The sequence below is a fragment of the Sarcophilus harrisii genome, chromosome 2 (assembly GCF_902635505.1).
Source record: "Sarcophilus harrisii chromosome 2, mSarHar1.11, whole genome shotgun sequence".
Classification (NCBI taxonomy): domain Eukaryota; kingdom Metazoa; phylum Chordata; class Mammalia; order Dasyuromorphia; family Dasyuridae; genus Sarcophilus; species Sarcophilus harrisii.
The window spans coordinates 502720570-502742009 of record NC_045427.1 but is presented as its reverse complement, the minus strand read 5'-3'; the positions used below and the strand labels follow the sequence as shown (position 1 = coordinate 502742009).

General features: G+C 32.3%; 1 protein-coding gene across 1 annotated transcript in view; it reads right to left on the bottom strand.

The window, feature by feature from the left end:
* Window positions 1–28: 28 nt before the first annotated feature.
* The window catches only part of AP4E1 (adaptor related protein complex 4 subunit epsilon 1), a 94492-nt gene continuing 73080 nt past the window's right edge, over window positions 29–21440 (bottom strand). The window contains exons 16-21 of the mRNA XM_031955195.1: window positions 19020–19155; window positions 14439–14697; window positions 8502–9071; window positions 7114–7304; window positions 5555–5712; window positions 29–3788 (exon numbers count right to left, since the gene is read on the bottom strand). Coding sequence (XP_031811055.1) covers window positions 3628–3788; window positions 5555–5712; window positions 7114–7304; window positions 8502–9071; window positions 14439–14697; window positions 19020–19155 — 1475 coding nt within the window. The 3' untranslated portion in view covers window positions 29–3627. The remainder of the gene's footprint in view (window positions 3789–5554; window positions 5713–7113; window positions 7305–8501; window positions 9072–14438; window positions 14698–19019; window positions 19156–21440) is intronic.

Here is a 21440-nt window from a genome sequence, read left to right as displayed (position 1 = left end):
AAGAGTTAATATTGAAAAAATATCCATGCATGTTTTGAAAATAAAAAGCTTTAATAAAAAAATAAATAATGAATCTCCAAATCCAGATTAGAGATTTATAGAGGATGCATTAGTCATAACCTGAACCCTAAACAATCTTCATAGAATCACAAATTTAAAGTTGGAAGGAACCTAAGAAATAACCTTGTCCAATTTTCTCATTTTCAAATAAAGGAAGTGAGATACAGAGAAGTTAATTCTTTTGCTTTAGACCACAGATAGTAAATGCCTTTATACTTAAATCCTCTTAATACTGACATCTAAACAAGTACTTTACTACATTTTTAATACAACTTTATTTTTTCTTGCTTCTTTCAACATGATGGCACTAAATGAGTCACTGTGAATTTTTTCTTATCATTTGAAGAGGGAATATGAGAATTTATTATCTAAAATGTCTTTTTCTCTAATGAGAAAACTGTATGTAAGAAGCTTCAATACCTTACTACTGTAATAGTAGCACAAGTTATTCCTATGGATCCTTTTCTCTGTTGATTCTACTCTTTTAGTCAACACCACTAGCTGCACTGGTATTGTTCGATTATTATTTAACTACTTACAAAATAATGAATGCATGAATCGGGAGTAGTGACAATTTTATGCCAGTTTTACATTTAATTCAACTTTTCCAAATTATAGAACCCAACTCCAAGACATGAAAATCACTGCCTATCAAGATACATTTCATTTCCTTTTCCAAAAGTTTAACACAATAAAAAACATACAGACAAATGAGTAAGTTCAATGCATTTCCAATAACTCACTGGCTGTAGACAATTCAAAAATGGCTTTTATCCATGAAAAAAGATAGTTTGATAATTTCAACTTAATATTAAATAAAAGGAGAATGAGAGGAATAAAACACTGTCTTTCCACCATAAAGAAATTTTCTTAGACAACATTAAATATTTGAGACAGAGCTTTGCAACATCTGATATGCTAACCACAGGCTGGCATGCTACTTAAAATCTCAGTCACTATTTGACTAATACCTATAACCTCCATTCCACAGTTCTGATTTCTTCCTTTCCTTCCCTTCCCTTCCTCTAAGGTTCACTCTTATTAGATGCCTCTGCTAGGATATCAAAATTTCTCTTTCTATATATGTCCCTCCACATCTAACTTCTATCTACAATCACTGCCCTTAGATTTTAATTGCCTTTCCTTTTATTCACTCCAGTCTCACCTTTGCTGCCACTTACATTCCAGTGAAGTACAGTGTGAAGAGTATTCATAATGCTGAGCTCTCCTGCCTTCTAGGCAGCCCAACATGTTTAATGTTGTCCCTAAATCTAGTATAAAAAGTTGACTATGTAGCAATAAGATTGGTTCTGCAAGTCCCACCTGAAATCAGTTTCATCCCATTACACAGTCGAAATAAATAAAATGTAAAGAGGATGATCCCTGATTTAGAATTTAAATATTCAATAAAAATAAGCATTATATGTACTGTTATTGAATACTTTAAAATCTAATGAGTTTTGTTCATAAGCTGTATTTGTAACATTTGGTTTTGAAATCATACATATAAAAAATGTAGTCTTAAAGCAGTGCTGTATTGATTAGATTAAGCTGTTAAAAGAGGGAAAGCATGTCTCCTATGGAAGAACTCCAAACAGCAGAACAAAACAATTGTGTGATAAGGCTTCACCTATTCCTGGTATACCTCCCTCTATTTACTGGATTTTGTGCCCCACAGCATCAATCTCTTGGCTTTACCACTGCTGCACTATTGCTAGAACAAGGGAGGGATGTGTTCCCTTATAACCAAGGAGAGAAGAGGCTTGCAGGGTTCCCTCAAAATGAGCCACTTACCTGCTCATAAGCTCATGGCTCTGAGATGGACTCAAGAGCACAAGCTTGCCCTAGCAAGCAGAGGAAGGAACCCAAGTTCCCATATGGCACTATGTGCTTTTTCAGTCTGACAGAGGGATGCTTTTCTCTACCACGACTGTATCAACAGCATCAGAAATAACAGAATGGAACAGAACCATAGGGAAGGCTGCCATGCCATTGCTGCCTTGAAGCCCCAGAATCTCTCTTTCCCCTTGCCTAGGTATGGGAAGGATGGAAGAGGAGGTCCTCCCTCAACACAGCATGGAACATCCATAATGTAGATGATTCTTTTTCTTAACACTATTGTTGTAAGCAGGATCCTACTCTATGTTTAAACGAATAGGCCATAATAATAAAGTGTTTCTTAAAGAAATGAGCAAATTCAAATTAGCTATAAGAAAATTCTGTTTGTTGCTGGGAAGACATATTCTAGAGAATATATGCAACTAATTAGATGTCAGGTCTAAGAAAAGCATTTAATATTTTCATCAGCTGTGATTAGGTGCTTTTGACTAAAGTGAGTGACTATATAAATTAAAAATATAACTATCAACTGCTATCTATGATTTAAGATGGCATTATCTGATAACTTTCAAGTGAACCACTTGAAAAATGAAAAAATTTCATAAATTAATTTTGTACTTTCTTTTTGTACTTTGAAAGATTGTAGATTCATGCTAAAAACAGTATTTTAACAATCTTAAAATTTTGGAAACAACTCAATTTAGCAATAAGTTCCTCTTACTGATAGAAGTTGCAGTTTTGATAGTGATTCTAAGAGGTTGCCAGCTACCTATGTAAACAGGTGAAGGAAAAAAAAGATCTCAAGAATGAGAAAATGGCATGTCTTAATTGCACTTCTTTTACAGGTTATCTGTGCTGTTGCTATTCAGTGTGTTTAAAGAGGATCAAGAAGCATGAATGCCATTCTACTTCTAAAGCTAAATGTTATAAGTAGCAAATGATGCCAAGATATTTATTATAAATGAGGTGTATGTTTTTATTGTAAACTCAATTAGAGATTTTATTTCTATATAATGTTTAATATGGTATTATTAAAAATATATAGTCTGAACAATGATTAATTTTCAGCTTAAAAAAAAGTAACTAGATGAGAAAGAGACAGTTTATGACCAATTCTCAGTTACATGCGTGTATTAAATATAACACAGTTAAAGGTCAAGATTACTTCCCCTTGCCCAACATGCTTTTGGGCCCCCATCGCCAACATCAGTTGGTGTGAACTCAAAAAATGTAAACTAATTTTAATATTAGTCTAATCAAAACATAATTAGGAAAATAAATACTTTATGAAAAGACAATGTATTTCAAAACCAAATATTAATAACACTTGGGATTATCCACTTACTTCTCTCTCCATTAGAGTAGATAACTGAGACTTAATTTTATGTACAAATCCACTAGTTCTAGCATAATTGTGCTAACTAGAAAATTGTTATTACAAAATAAATATTTTCAGTCTCTCTCTACTCTAAGTCATGTTAAATTATTAATAATTTTTAAATGTTAACACAGCTAGGTCACTTTTGAAGAGACACAAATACTATACAATCCTGAGCAAAGTGATAAAGTTACAGTTTCTTGGAGCATTTTCTTATCTAAGAAGTCCTTAGGAAACACTTAAAAGCCAAATTATTTCTCTTTTCATTAGATGTACCGTGAGTTCATTTTACTTTGGTAAATCATTTTATCTATGTAAACCTTTAAAATAGAAAACAAGCAGAGTTTTAATCAGGATTCCTCCATCACCTTTTGACACTGATAAAGTAAATAATCTGGAAGAGTAGAACAAGAGGATCTGAACCACAGAGCTGCCATTCCTTCGTGAGCCCTTAAGTGCAACAAGCAGGGCACTGATGGAAGCAGGTGACAGGCCAATATTCCTTCATTTCCTAAAACAAAACATAAATTATATATTCTCAAACTCATCAGTTCAGAAGCAAAATAATATAAAATATATATCATGAAACAAAGTTCAAGTCTATCATTAAAGGTTCATTCGAGTCCATGTAAGCGTCTTTCTATTCTCCTAAACAATAGTTATTTATTAAGCACTTCCTCTGGACAGGACACTGGGTTAGGTGCATAATACTTTATTCATTAAACATTAAAATTCTAAATTTTATTTTTGAAAAGAAAAATCATGATGGAAAAGTTATTTTCAGTGGGTAATGATCTAAGACATATGTCATTATCTTGAACGGAAAATGATCCAAAATAGTATTTGTATATGTTGTACATATATGTAATGCCAATGTTTTCAGTTATTTTACTCTTATATAAGAAACTATGAATTTACTGGTATTATATTGCTTCCATTAATCAAAAAGCAACTTTTCTAATACTTGGTAGATGATTTATGAGACTGGCTATGGTCAAAAAAAGTACAGCCTTTGGTCAATGTGATAATGATTTTCTTAATATATATTCTTTCACAATAAAAATTTGTCATTATAATGTCCACTTCCTCAACATACATTAATTTATGTCTTTATTTTGTGGATAGAAAAATTAGAATTACATATAAAATCATGACATGCTTAAAACAAATTATGTTAAATGCTAAATTTAATTTTTCCACAAATAAAATTATAATCAAAAAATTTTTAAAGTGCTTACTGTCTAAATAATGCTCCAGTTATTGCTCCACACAAAACTGAAAGTTTGATGTAATTGTTCTTAATATAATGAAATTTTTTTTACAAAGTCAGAAAATTTTGAAAAATACTTGACAAATCTACTTGTAAGTGTTCCATAGATACTCCTGACAAAAACTGCTCCAGTTGCAAATTGAGATACACATTTTTGGACAAGGACAATATGGAAATTAATTTTCCTTCTCTATGAGCTGGTTAAAAATTTTTGTTTTTCTTTTCTCAGTGGAGAAAAAGGAAATGCAGAGAGGAGATCTAGGGCTAAAATTAACTCCCCTCTCCTGCCCCTCAAATAAGTTACTGAAACATTATTTAAATGAACAGAAGAGAATAAAGGAAAATCAGAAGAAATCACAGACAAGCAGGATAGCTTTGAAAGTAACTTCAATTTGTCATATACTTTAAAAGAAAAGCAAGCTATTTAGTATGGAAATTTATAGTTTCATGGTCAATGCTCTCTTTTTGTTCTAGAGAGAGAGAGAGAGAAAGAGAGAGAGAGTGTGTGTGTGTGTATGTCTATAAGTGTTTCAGTTCTTGTTCGTTAAGCTCAGAATTTTAAAAATAGAAAAATAATATCAAATGTAGTAAATGGGGCCATTGGTATATTTGAGTATCAAATTATATTTCTAAGTACATATATATCATATAGCACTACTTTTCATGTATATAATAATTGCTAATAAATCAAAATGCTTTTAAGATACTTCAAAACTGAATAAATTATGTACTTATTTTTTCTAAAATATTAATTAAAAAGTCATAAAAGCATGTTTCTGTTCACAAAAAGTTATACCAATTCTAAGCAATTCTGCAAGTTCCAAAAAAACACAACCCAACAACTTTAGTCAGCTATTAGAAGTCTAAGATGAATGGTGGTAATTTGTAGGCATGATGATAATATTTAAGTGCTTAGTATAGAAGAAACACTTTTTTGCATGTAGCATGAGAGGATAAAAGGTAAAAGAAAAAATATTTTGTGGGTTTTTTAAAAAAATTCTACAAACCTATAATATCAACGATGTGCAATCTTAGTTTCTGCTGCAGGGTCTTCAAGGCAAAAGGCAAATTAGCTTGAGAATCTGATATTTTAATGTTTTGCTTCACATCATTTGCAAAAGAAAGCCAAAGTTTCCCAAAGTCTTCAGTACAAATCTTCATTGGTCTGAAATTATTTTTTGTTAGTATGTATCCAAAAGAATTTGTCACAGACACAAATAAAAATAAACATCTTAACAATCATTATAAAAACGAACAACTTTGCTCCTATCCTATTAAAGTAATGATAAGACAGTTTCAACTTTCAATTCAATGTTAAAAAACACTGACATAAAGAAATGTTTCACTGAACTCCAAATTCACAGTTTACACTTGTTTGTTGTCCTCAGTGAATAATTTTACCAATTAATTTTATCAATGATTATAAATAAACATCATGTCAATATGATTTCATCAGTATAGATATCCCCTTCAACAATGCATGCAATAATCCATCTATTCCTTAGTAGACAGTATTCCTGAACTGCTGTGGCCAAAACAATTCACTAGCTGTTGGTGAACCTGTTGGCCAACTTTCTAATACTTTCCTCTCCAAAATGAACCAAGGTAGTATCTTGGATGCTAAACATATAATCCACTGCCAAGTCCTTTATTTCAGGCACACCAAGCTTAAAAAGACTTGTCACAGTTTACACCCCATCAAACCCAGGTTTGAGTCAAAGTGTGATTTTTATTTTCTTCCAGATGTACTTTCATTTAATACTTAAACACAACAAGAATTAGGCCAAAAACAAGTGAGAATTTTAATAAAGTATGACCCTTAGAAAAATACTATGCTTAATCTGCAAATGTTTACTGTGTTCTCATATATACTCATGAAGACTAGAAGTTCTTTGATAACAGCGACTATATCTTACAATTTTCTTTTCCCACAGGTCCAACTTGTGTAAGTACTTGAGAAATATTATATACATACTTACTATATTTTAAAGACAGAAAGCAAAATGTAAAAATCAAGGATGATTTTTAAAAAAATAGAATCTTTGGTGCTTTCCTTTTCCTTCAGATATCTTTTACAAAGAACACTGATCCAGGGAATATATTTGAAAAATAAAAAGAATTTGCTACAGATTCATGTTTTCTCTTTCCTTGTAGCCTCCCACACTATCTAGAAGAGTACTCTGAACACAATAGATGTTATTTTTTTCTTATTGATGATAAAAAATTAAGTATTCTATAAGAAGAGATTTTGCCATAAGAATTAGCTGAATCGATACAGTTAGGTGGCACAGTAGATAGAGCACCAATGTGGAAGTCAGAAGGACCTGAGTTCAAATCTGATCTCAGACACTTAATACTTCTTAGCAGAGTGACCCTGGGCAAGTCACTTAACCTCATCTGCCTCAGGGGAAAAAAAAAGAATTAGCTGAATTGAATAACACTTAATGAGATCAATGAATTATACATCATGAAAAAAACTGCTTTAAAAGAAAAAAGAAACATGAGAAATTTTAGGTTTCACCAAATCCAGTTAAACTGTTATCACAAAAGGTAAGAAATCAATTACCTAATAAAATCCAATAGTGATAAGGTTATTGAAAATTCTAGCTGAATATATGGATCCTCTTCCACTTTATACTTAACACAACCAGAAAGATCCTCCTCTGTAAAAAGTTTTTCCATCTGTACATGATGCTGGATGCTTTTGGTGCTCTCTGCTTCTATTACAGGAAAACAGAAGCCAGGATGCTCAAGAATCTGTAAAGCAATATCATATTACACTTAAAATCTTGGGGGGAAAGTATCAATAAATTAACATGGGATAGTTTTTTTTTGTTTTGTTTTGTTTTGTTTTGAAAATTTCCCCCTCTACCACAAAAATAATCAATAAAGAATGTTTTAAAATTCTATAATAAAAAATGTCAATGCAACTTTTGCAATGCGATGTAATCTTTATAAAAGATTATCAAGAGAAAGGCATTAATAATAAGTCCATTTATTCCAAGTTATATTCAAAACAAAAAAGTCTAGTTCAATAATTGATAGTTTTTCTATCAAATCCCATTACAGTAAATTCCAAATTATTTTGTTGTAACTGAACAGCTATTATAGATCATAGATCATATTTGTAGTCTGCTAGAACCAAAGACTAACAAAAATAACACCCAGTCATTTAATGCAAGACAATAAATAAGGAAATTAAAAGAAGTGCCCTGAAGACAGAAGAGTTGGTTATCATTCACATATTGATCTCTCAGTGAAGGAAACAAGCATTTACTAAGTGCTTATTATGTGCCAGGAATTTTGTAAAAGGCTTTACCAATGTTATCTCATTTGATCCTCACAACAACCTTGGGAGATAGAAGCTATTGTTATCTTCATATGACAACTGAGGAAACTGAGGCACAGATTATATGATTTGTCCAGGAGTTACACAATTGGCAAATGTCTGAGACTGGATGTCAACTCTCATCTTCCTGATTCCAGGCTCAGTGTACTATGTGTCAACTAGCTAAGTTACCCAATTTTTTCCTCAAATTCTTAGATTTTTAATAAATGTTTTATTCTGTTTCAGTAGGTAGTTAAGTATTTTTCGGGGTTTTTCAAAAACAATAAGATATTAGAAGATAATTATCAAAGAGATTATATCAATTTAAAACTCATTTAAATACTTAACACTTTCCCTATTATTCTCTTAAGTCATTTATTTCTCTAAAAGAATTTTTTTCTAAATAAAATAAACAACTCATTTCTTTAAATGTTCTCATTCTTGCTTTCTTTGGAGTATGGAAATTATGACAGCTCTTTTCCTTTTTTAAAATTTTTTTGTAGAGAGGTAAAAATTGGAAGTTGGAGTAAGTTTGTGAGATAGTACTATTACTAATAAGAAAAATACTAATAAGCAAAAAGTCTCTCTCTTTAAAGCTTGAAAAGATGAACCATCAATTTTCTTACCTTGAAATTTTCTGTAGATGTAATTTCTAAATTCATATTCTTCAGTTCCAAGCTGCTTTTATTGACAATCAACCAGACCAACAATAAGCAGTCATCTTTCCAAATTTTGCAAGAAGATACTTTTAACATTTCATTGTTACATAGTTCCACTAAATCTGAATGTACATGTTCATTTAACTCTTCCAGTAAAGAAGAAGTCAAAGAGATTTCATTGGCAAATGAGGAAAGAGTAGGATGAGGAGGATGAAAAATCTCCATGCTATTATCTTCAAACAAAGAAGGTGGAGACAGGCTGCAAGCTGAGAAATTCTCAACCAAATGCAGTTCAGTCAATGACTCAGATTTTAAACCTGATTCCAAAAATTCTGAACCAAGAGAACATTTCTTTAATCCTATGTCCTCTTTGTCCTGAAAACTGTTCAGATGATCATTATCTTCATAAGGTGCATTCGACAAAGGACTGAAAGAAGAGCAATTAATGTTGTGTGTACTAGTTACTTCTCTATTTTTGGTGTCATTAATTTTTGATTTCCTTCGGAACTTGTGAGAGACAGTATCTGTTTTTCCCAGCTGCAGGAAAAAAAAAAGAAAGAAACCATTCTACCAATCATGAGTTTTGATGTGATATAAGAAAATAATGGCCTAAATCTAAGGAGGTTCAAATGAACAATTCTATTAGCCTAAATGAACACATTAGATGAGGTTCTGCAGTGCAAAGGACAAACTATGAAAATCACAATACAGACAATTAACAAGTCCAGAAATTTATTCTTATGACTGTACAACTTTGAATAATTCAATAAATTTTGTTATTTTCAACTAATCAAAATTAAAGTGAGGTCAAAAAGCCAACCTTAAACTAAACTTGAAGATCTCTTACATTCTGTAGTATTAGACTATAAAATCAGACAACCCAGGTCTCTATTAAATAAACCTTGTGAAGGATAGATACCTTCTTTGTTTTTATATAAGATAAAATACAACACTGTTTACATTTATAATCCCAAGTAAGGACATTAACAGAACCCACACTAATGATATAAATCATTGGGTATAGAACATGAAAAAAAAAAAATTCCATAATCTAAATTATGCCAAAATAAGAGTCCAAAGGAACAATAGAGTTAAATGTGGAGAAATTATTCTAATTGTGATTAAAACATACATTATATCTCTGATTTTTTTTTTTTTTTTTTTTTTTTTTTTTTTTTTTGCTGAGGCAACTGGGATTAAGTGACTTGCCCAGAGTCACACAGCTAGGAAGTGTTAAGAGTCTTAGGCCGGATTTGAACTCAGGCCCTCCTGACTCTAGGGCTGGTGCTCTATCCACTGTGCCATCTAGCTGCCCCTGATTATTTTTTTTTAAATGCAACACAAGATCTAGGATATACTATAACACATTTAACATGTATAAGACTGCTTGCCATTTAGGGGAGGGAGTGGAGGGAGGGAAGGGAAAAGTCAGAACAGAAGTGAGTGCAAGAGATAATGTTGTAAAAAATTACCCATGTATATGTCTGGGTTTTGAAAACCCAAAAATACTATATGTAAATATAACCTATCTACATAAAACATATGACACACCTGGCCCATTCTCAATGAACATCAATGAAGATTTTTTTGACTACATCCAGGACCACCCTTCTCCAATCATTCCTCTTGTCCAATTTTTTAAAATTCAATTTTACTTTATTTTCAATTTTGAATTTTCTCCTTCCTATCTCCCTCTCTACTCAAGAGAAAATGAGAAAAACAAAATTTGCTAGAAATAAGTATGGTTGAGCAAAAATAATTCTCTCCTAAATCATATCCAAAAACAAAAAAATGCTTCAATCTGTACTCTGGGTTCATTCATCACCTCTATCTGGAACTAGATAGCATGTTTTATCATGAATCCTCTGAATGGTGATTATATTATGCAGAGTTCCAAGGTCTTTTAAAGATGTTTATATTTACAATGCTGTTGTTATTGTACAGATTATCCTCTTAATTCACTTTGGGAAAATCTTCCCAGATTTCTCTAAAATCATCTTCATAATTTCTTATAGCATAATGATGTTCTATCTAATTCATTTAACATAATTTGTTAAATTCCCTACATGATGCCTCTCAATACCTAGTTTCCAATTCTTTGCCACATAAAGGGAGCTGCTATATATATATATATTTCTCCATTTCCCATTTCTTTGATCTCTTTGGGACACAGGCCTAATAAGAATATTCACTGGATCAAAGGGCATGTGAAATTTAATAACTTTTTGGGGATAGTTCTAAATTGCTTTCCACAACAAATGGAGCAGTTCACACCTGTATCAACAATGCACTTATGTTCTTTCACAGTTCTCCAGCATGTCATTTTCTTTTTTTGTCATCTTATTCAATCTGAAGGGTATGAGATGCTACCTCAGTTATTTTAATCTGCAACTACACTTAGTGATTTTGAGCACAGCCATTGATAACTTGGATTGTTTTTCTGAAAACTGTCTATTCATATCCCTTGACCATGTGTCAATTGAGGAATAGTTTTTATTCTTATAAATTTGACTCAGCTTTCCTTATATTTTAGAAATAAGTCTTTGTTAGAGAAACTGATGAATTTTTTCCCCTTTTACCTGTTTTCCTCTTAATTTTAGGTGCAATGGTTTTGTTTGGGCAAAAAACTTTTTAATTTTATGTAATCAAAATTGTCTTAACGTTAACTCCCATGAATTTAACCCTTTCCATATCCATAGAGCTAAAAAGCAATCTCTTCTATTCTCTTTTAGTTTTGTTTATGATATCACCCTTCATGACTAAATTATGTACCCATTTGGAGTTTGTCTTCTTATACAAAGACAACTTATATAACTAATATATATTTATATATGAACTTATATATATATATATATATATATATATATATATATATATAAATGTTGATCTAGACATAGTTTCTATTAGATGGTTTTCCTAGCAATTTTTTTGCTGAATAGTGAGTTCTTATCCCAGTAGCTAGGATCTTTCACTTTATTAAACACTAGGTTTGTGTGTTCATTTGCTTCTATATTGTAAACTTAATCTGTTTTGCTGATCAACTAACATATTCTGTTTCTGTAACAGTACCATATATTATTAGGAAATATATATGTACATTTTCCTTTCTATATCCATTAAATATTCTCTAGATCTATCACATCTAATTTTTTAAGAATTCTATTCAGTTCTGATTTTTTCCTCCAAGAATGCTTGGAAATCTTCTATTTCATTAAAGATCAATTTTATTTTCTTTGTAGAAATAGCCTCTGTTTTGTATGTAAGTTACTCTTGGTTGTAAGCCAAGCTCATTAACATCTGGAATATAATGTTCTAAGCTCTTCATTCCTCTAAAATAATGATTGCTAAATTTTGTTTGATCCTTATTGTGGCTCCTCAGGATGTGAATTTTTTTTCTGACCGCTTAAAGTATTTTTTGGTTTACCCAGAAGCTCTAGATATTGATTACAGTATTACTGATATTTTCATTTGGGGGGTTTCTTTCAGGCAGTTTATCATAAATTCTTTCAATTTCTACTTTGTCCTGTGGTTATAACAAATTGGACAGTTTTCTTTTATAATTTCTTGAAATATGATGTCCATTTTTTAGAGTCCTGACATTCAAATAGCAATCTAATGATCCTTAAATGATCTCTCTCAATCTGTTTTCCAGTTCAATTGTTTTGGCGATAACTAACATTTTCTTCTATTTTCCAGCATTTTGTTGTTTGTGATCCCAATAAGGATTTTTCTGGAAAAGATATTGGAGTGGTTAGCAATTTCCTATTCCAGTGCATTAAGGTAAACAAAGATTAAGTGACTTGCCTAGAGTCACTACACAGCTGGGAAGTATCTTAGGCTGCATTTGAATCCTGGTCTTCCTGACTACAGGCCCAGAACATGATCCACATATGAAGCTATTAGCTTGCTTCTATTTTAAATTTCAGAAAATTATTTTGTAATTGTTTGTATATATGTTCTATGTCCCTACTAAACCACAAATACCAAGGTCAGAATTACATTTATCTTTTACTCTCTCTTAGCATCTAATACAATATTCTGTACTTAAATGTTTGGTGAATTCCTCAACTTGTAACTAGGGATGTTGGAGTAACAATATAAATGGATAAAGTAATCATTTTAACTACAATTTATTTAGAAATACTCTTCATGTCCATAATAACTGCATCATTGATTTTGAATCCACCAAGAAAATCTCAGCAGGCTGCTATGCAACAAAGAAGATAGTGAATCAACAAACTGGACTGTGATTCACACATTAGCTTCCTGGGAAATTTGGCCCACATAACTTTTTCTATTAGATTTTGATTACCTTGGGGTGACTACAACTGAGCACTTAGACCAAGAACTGAATGGCCAAAGTCTGAGGCAACATGTTTTACATTTACATGATTAAATGAGATAATATTCATATAACCCTAATCAAAGTTCCTAGCACAAAGCTGGAACTTAACAAATACTTGTTCTCTTCTCCTTCCCCATTACAGCCCACCTTATATCTTGATATGTATGACTTGAGCACTGGGAAAATAATCTCTCTCACCAAGATTAACTCATCACTGACCTAAGTTGGTACTTGAAATGTCCACAATTAGTCACATTTCTTTTGTATTAAAGCACTGAAAATAGTTATGTTGCATTAGTTTTATGAAATAACATTAAGTCATTATCATCTATTCATACTTTAGTTTGAAATAGTTGTAAAATTCCTAGCAGTGAGAAATGTCCTAAGAAAATGGGATTCAAGATGTATTTTTTTTTAAATGAGGTAATTGAAGAAAAAAGCTGGGACTGCAGGTTCCTGTTCTTGTTCAATTGTTTTTCAGTCATGTTGGACTTTTTGATCCTATTTTGAATTTTCTTAGCAAAGATGCTAAAGTGGTTTGCCATTTTCTTCTCCAGCTCATTTTACAAATGAGAAACTGAAGGAAACAGAGTGAAGGGACTTGTGCAGGGTCACATAGCTAAGGTTGGATTTAAACTCAGGAAGCTGAGTCTTCCTGACTCCAACTATGGCACTCTATCAGTGCTACCTAGCTGTCTCCCTGGTCCCTAACAGGACCTGGAGGGTCCTATGGCAAGGTACTATGGATCTCAGGAGGGGGTATCATTAGGACACCACCACCTGAGAGGATGGCTTACAAAAAAGGGAAGTGGTGGGAAAACTAATAAAAATTTTGTTCACTTTAAAATTTTTCTTGAAGCAGTTCTTCCACTTCATTATCCAGTATCTCAGCATCTCTACCTGGGGATTATAAAAGAATTCTCCTAAGTGTACTGAGTAACCTTTGTATCCCACTTCAACTTTTTTAAAAAGTGGTATAGAAGGGCAGCTACGTGGTGCAGTAGATAGAGTACAGGCTCAGGAGGACCCGAGTTCAAATTTGACCAGAAATACTTAACACCTTCTAGCTATGTAACCCTGAGCAAGTCACTTAACTCACCAAAAATAAAGTGGTGTAGAAAAAACAAAGCAACAAAGCACTGGACTACACAGTGAAGTCAACAGGAAACACCGATTTAAGTCAAGTCAACAGGCACCTAGTACATGTCAAGCACTATGTAGAAACTCTCTGTTCAGACTGAATATAAACCTAGAGAATGAAAATTCTCTAGCCTGTTATATGAGAAGAACTGAATTAAAAAGGAATCATAATAACAAAACTGTCAGTTCACATACATGGTACTTTTTAAGCTTAGAAAGAATTCTCTCAAAATAGCAGCTAGTATCCTCTTCTACTGTTAACCACATTTCCTACTGTCCAATCTTATTCAAACCTTACATATCCTTCTTAGTTTCTTCATCATCAACTGCTTCCATTAATATCCCAAATAGCATATCGGTATTTCTGCCCAAAGAATGGATTAACAGAGATACATAGACAAACATAACAGACTACTTACCAGACTAACTGCACTTTCTGATCCCAGACCAACAAATAATGTTGAAGCCAGACGCTGTTTTTCTGCTTCTTCCTCTGAATGATGAAGGGCCTGGGACTGATCCTTCTTCATTATCATCTGATCCACATTCTCTACTAATGTACTGTCCTGAGCAATAGGCTGAAGCTCAGGGCTGCTTCCTGCTTTGTTTTCCTTTTTAGGAAGATAGCCTTCTTTTCCCCATAATTTTTTCACACCTTCCAGCTTCAGGCTATTTGTCCTAAGGAAATTGGTAATGAATCAAGTCAATCTAGGACCAAAGAATTATTTTTCTAAGATATTCTTCAAAAAGCAATACTATTTCTACAGCTTTCTTAAAGTAGCTTAGCACTAACATCATAAAACATAATTGAAATCACATAGCCAGAATAAGATGCAAGAGTCTAAACATCGTCCACTGTGTTTTTTAATGCATTTTTTATATTTTAATGCATAAATGTATTCCTGAAAGTTTGAAAAATGAGATAATTCACTACTGACATTCCAGAGATACTTCATTATTCAATGACTTCAATCTCATTTTCTTCATCATATCACTAATGATATGATCTCTAATCCAAAACTTGAAGAATAATGCACAAGCAACTAAAGGAGATGACACTGGAGTAAAAAAATACATGAATTTGGAGATGTCCCTGACACATGCCTGTTTGATCAGGGGCAAGTCACTCAAATCTAGTGTTCCAGGGAACTAAGGCTCCAAGTTACAGAGAAGTTACTGATTTTCTTTACTAATGAAGAAGGTTTCCACATTAGGAATTCCCTACCAATGAAAGCACAGGGCCAGAGCAAAACCAAAACGACTACATATTACTAAAGGAATCTTTTGGAGAAACAAAGAATCTTTTCTAAACATGCAACTTATTTTTAGTTCAGAGGTTTTTTTTTTTAATGTGAACTAAATAATATATTGTCAACTAATATATGTGCATTTTTAAATGAAGGAAAGCCTGAGGATCTTTTTAAAATGAACAATTTTAAAATAAAAAAATTTAAAAATAAGCTCTTAATTTAAGAGGTACTCAGAAAGGAATAATAGCAAATATGTGTGTGTATTTTTTTTTAAGAAAATCTAAGATACATCTCTTTCCCAAATCAAAATAGTGATAAACAGCAAGAGAATGTTATTAATCTTTTCATCCTTCCTACTCTCAGGCGAGCAAAAGAAACTAAGTTCTAACTCTACACTCAACTTGTCTATAAAAGAGCTAAATTCAGGAATAAGATTCGGCATTGGCCTTATTTAGCAACCCCAGATCAAAAATTATAGAATGAGTGAATATGGACATTGTAGTCTGTGACTGGCATCATAACAATATTTTCCCTGACTAACTTTTGGTTACAATTGCCTTACTGATAGATTGATTACAATGTTTTGAAACCTAGATGCTGACTCTTCCTCACTTGCAGATTTAATAAAATAAGGAAGGCATATAGAATTTGTCTTTGAACTTACACATTCCACATGATACCAAACTATGCACATGGGTTCAAATAGACCATAAGCAGGGAATCTTAAAGGCAGGCATTAGCCCAAAGGCCTAAGATATGACATACAAGACTGATGTGAAATCCAAATTTAATTAGATTTAACTACTTATCCAAAAGACATGACTATGTATATTACCTCTTCTCTTCAAATGGTGAAAGTGAGGATATTCAATTGGCTTTATTCCTATTCTAGCTCAGAATTCCTAAGCTCATTATAGCAGAGATCACTGCATGCATAATCACACTGGCAGGATACATTCCGATTGTAAGTCACTTGGACAGATACCAAATAACTTGATTTCCTATACATACCTACTGTGAATTAGGCTTTATGCTAAGTGAGACACTAATAAAAAGAAATTTCAAATGGCTTTTAAAAGTCTGACTTAGCAACCTATCATTTTATTCAAAAGGAATAAGGTGAAAATTGTTGGGTTTACTTATTGGTATATCACATTTGCACTATTTCTGATAATGAGTGAAAATGGTGGCTCATGGCTACATTCATTTTTAATTACATGCTGGGAATACTGGCTGGTCCCATTTAGAAGGATGTCACCCACAGACCTGCTATTCAGTGGACATCCTGAAAAGTTCAAACAATAAACAAGGCAGTTAATAACTTTTTTTTATAAAAGACTGGCAAATTGGAGGGGCAGATAGGTTGCTTCAAGAAAAAAAAAAAAGACTGGGAAATTGGGCAAATAACTAAAAAAGCAGCTTAATGGCTATTTTAAAAAGGTTTTCCCCATACACATTTCACCTATCCACATACTTTTACTATTTTCTATATCCCTCATTTATCTTGTAGAAATCCTAGGAAAGATGTATATGTTAAATTATTGGGAAGCAAAGTGGTGTAGTAGAGCATCGAACCACTCTGAAGAGTAGGGTTTGAAGTCTAGATCTTCCACGAATTCAATGTATGCCCTTATATAAATCACTTAACTTCTTTTTATCTCGGTTTCCTAATTTGTAAAATGTGTATAAAGTTCTGCGAAAGACTACATGTCTGCTGTTTGAGGGCCTAATTTAAATTTGGAGAGACTTTTTTGAAGACTAAATACTAATAAAAAGAACTCAGGTAAATTCCAATGAAGTATCTTGGCTACTGAGGACAAATAATAAAATATACATCTTTCCTGTCAGTATAGAGATAAGAAATTGCAGGTGCAAAATATTTCAAATACTGTTGCTTTGTTGATAAATTCTGTTCAACTCTTTTTCTTTACAAGGGTGAATTCACAGTTAATTTTGGGAAATGATGATGTAAAAATCAACATAAAAGACATCAGTAAAAAACTTAAAAGGAAAAGGAAACTGAGAATGAAGAAAATAAGAAGCTTCCCTGTAATTACACAATTATCTTGTATGCCCCACCCTCTAAATACAGCATATGAACATTTTAGAACAACTTTTCCCATAAGGAGCAAATATGAACCAGTAGGCTTCATAAAAATATTTCAAAGTATTCAGCCTCACATCCAACCCTGCATCATCTGCAACTGCTCTGCAAAGCTATGTTAATTCCTACTTAATAATGTAGATTGCCATTTCTTTTCTCCCTCTTTCCTGTTTTTTAGCACTTAGGCCCTACTAACTATCATCACTTGTATTCTTGACTCATTCTTCTGGACAAATCCTACCACTCTTTGGCCTAACTGAGCTGACAAGGCATGGTAAAGGAAGTGGTAGTAAGAGCAGAAAAGTGGGAATAGACACCCATAACTAGAATTTATGCTATTGTACTCAGGACATCAGGCTTCCATGTCTTTATTTATAGGTGATTTTTCTAGCATTTTAAAAAATAGCTATCTCATTTAAAGAATAAAAATAAAAGTAACAACTTTTCAATCATAATAATTTTTTAAACAAATATACATGGCTCATATACCCAAAAAAAGCATTGTCTTGCAGCGAAGCAAATTTATAACTTGAGCTCCATGAACTTATTATTATTATTTTTTATACTTTGATGAATTTATTTCAATATTATTGGCTTCCTTTTTAATCCTATATATTTTACATATTCAAAAACATCACTCTGAGAAGAGATGTAGAGGTTGGATTAGGGGTTCACTGAATGACAAAAAGGATCTAAACCACACAAAAAAGTTTAAGAACCTCTGCTGTAGAAAGTTAAAATCTTACTTTAATGATGAAGTCATTGCTTAAACACTTAGAGAATTGCTTGTAGAACAAATTTACTAACCATTTACAAACAAAATAATTTTCTTTTCTTGACAACTACAGTTTGTTTTTAAGCTAAAGTGGTATTTCCCAGTAATCACCCATTTTATTCACCAGGCTGGGGTCTGAATGTCAGGTTATTTCCAAAATTCAAATTTAAATACTTGTCACTATCCAGCCCCATTCATATACATTTGCAACAGAGATACAGAATGATACAGTGGGACCTGAACATCAGAAAACTTGGATTACCTGTGTGACCCTGAGCAAGTCACAATCTTATTTTGCTCATCCTTAATAATCCCCATCCTTGGGGATAATACTATTTGCACTGATTATTTCCCAGGTTACTATAGGGAAAGCATTTTGCAAGTCTTGAAATACTATAAAAAATGTGATCTACCAGCATTATTATTTAAAAAAGAACATGCTAAAGGTTTAAGACAGTCATGAAGAGACTTTGAATAAGTGTTTAGCCATCACTCTTTAAAGAGTCATCACTCTTACTTGATGTAAGTTATTTTTTAAAAAGCCATGCTACTGATTTCATTTTATACATTTAGTGTACTGCAGTTAACAGGATGTTATATATTTTTAAAAATCAACTTTCTAATAGTTTATATCCCAAGGATGATATTAATCCATTAAAATGAAATGTGCTACATCAGATGATGGGTTACCATCCCTTTGGAAATTATCCAAAGATGAGCAAAATTATGAGAATCATAGAATTCATTCTAGCCTTGTTAAAATAAACCAAGAAAATAAACAAATGGAAAATAAATGGCACACTGGAAGATAGATATTTAAACATTTACATGTTCTCACCTAGCATCTAATTTCAACAAGAAAGGAACTTACTCCTTCTGTCCTGTTTCCGCACTATTCCCGGATACATCAGAACTAAGAGAGATGCCAGCTGGAGACTGCCGTCCAGTGCAACCAGATGAAGACATAGTTGAAGAAAAGGATAGTCCATATGGTTCAAAATTGAGAACTGGAATTTTAAAAAGACAAGGATGAAATTTAAAACAAAGCAAAAAAAAAAGGGGGGGGGGGACAAAGTTCTCTTTAATTGGTGAAAGACTTAAATTTTTGGCACAGGATGATTCCTTCTAGAGAAGTATTTCAAAATCAGAAAGGTTATAATAATGATTCTTAACTTTTTTGATCTTAGGACCCATGTACATTCTTAAAAATTATTGAGGATCCCCCAAAGAGTTTTGCTTATGAGAGTTATAACTAGCAATCTAACCATGTTAGAAATTAAAACTAGTATTCTTAATTTTAGCATTATTATGAAAAGAGTTTTGATCTCACATACCCTGGGTCTTGGGGATTTCAAGGGCCTCCAGAGCACAATTTGAGAATCAATGGATGACAGGATACATGACACACATGTATGTATATGTGGTACAAACAGCTCTCCCCCCACCTATAACACACTCAGAATATCACTTGCATCCAGAAGGAATCATAGACAAGAACAATTTTGAAAATTACATGTTTATGAGGTGATTCAAGCTAATTCCAATAAACCTGTGATGGAGAGAACCATCTGCATCCAAAAAGAGCACTGTGGGTACTGACTGTAGATTACAATATAGTATTTTCATCTTTTTTGTTGTTGTCTGCTTGCTTTTTTTTTCTTACTCATTTTTTTCCCTTTTTTGATCTGATTTTTTTTGTGCAGCATGATAATAGTGGAAATATGTTTAGAAGAATTGCACGTTTAATCTATATTGAATGACTTGCTATCTATGGGAGGGAGAAAAATTTGGAACACAAGGTTTTGCAAGAGTGAATGCTGAAAACTGTATTTGAATGTATTTTTGAAAATAAGCTATTATTTAAAAAAAAAAAAAAGGTTACATGTTGAACTTATATACTTTAAAAGAAAAGGCAAGTTCTATATAACAAAGATTTAGCTTCATGTACAATCCTCTCTCATCCTACAATGGAAATGGAAATATTCATATTATTTGATGTTTAAGTTCACAATGAAAAAACTAAATGAAAACTTTTTTCTTTTTAAATTATCACTTATACATGCAAATGGCCAATATTCTTGAAAATTATCGAGGATCCCCCAAAGAGTTTTGCTTATGAGAGTTATAACTAGCAATTTAACCATGTTAGAAATTAAAATTAGTATTCTTAATTTTAGCATTATCATGAAAAGAGTTTTGATCTCACATACCCTGGGTCTTGGGGATTTCAAGGGCCTCCAGAGCACAATTTGAGAATCAATGGATGACAGGATATATGATACACATGTATGTATATGTGATACAAACAGCTCTCCCCACACTCATAACACACTTTCTCCATGTGAATGAGTTAAGTATCCAATACAACATTTAATCATCTTCAAATAATCATCTCCAAACTAATAATAGAGATCTCCTGTGCACCAATACTAAAGCTATTCTTTTTCCCTATTTTGTTATGTAAATTTACTGTTATTTCTTGACTATGAAAATGAGTTATATTCTAAATCAATCTCTCTCTTTTTCTGTCTCTCTGTCTCTGACTCTATTTCTTTCTTTCTTACATTACATTTCCTCAACTGATTAAATTATTTTCAACACAAATTTTATCTTTTTCTAAACGAACCTCCAACTATTTTTTTGCCCAATGGATTCCTTATTTCTTTTTTCACATATGATACAATAGAAAAAAAAAAAAAGTAAGGGCTTCATCAATTTGGAATGGTAAATAAGACAACTTGCTAGTTATGTGACTAGGACAAATCACTTAGCCTTGACTGCCTCCAAAAATAGAAAACAAGAGAATAAGTGGGTACCTAGATGGTGGATAGATCAACAGCCTTGAAGTCAGGAAGATCTGAATTCAAATGCAGCCTAAGTCATTTACTAGTTGTGTGACCCGAGGCAAGTGACTTAATCCTAACTGCCTCCCCCTCACAGAAAAACTTTTTTTAAAAAATCATCATCCTTTATCTTATAATTTAATCACCAAATATGACTTTTAGGCATACTGATAAAGTACAGTCAAGGTTAAACAACTCATTCAGTAAAACTCAACCTGGATAGTATCTGTTTTGGGATCTGAAAAACATTTTAATCCTTTCATGTTTTACTGGTTTATCTTCCAAGGCTAGATTCATTTCCTTTACTTCTGGCCTTCATTATGTAATCATCTGTGTGTGCTTGGAGACCCAGTAATCCTTTATTTAGTGCTTTGTTCAAAGAAAATCATGGTCACAGTTAATTTTCCAAATCATAAATCTCTTGCATCTCTGCTATTGTTTTACTTATA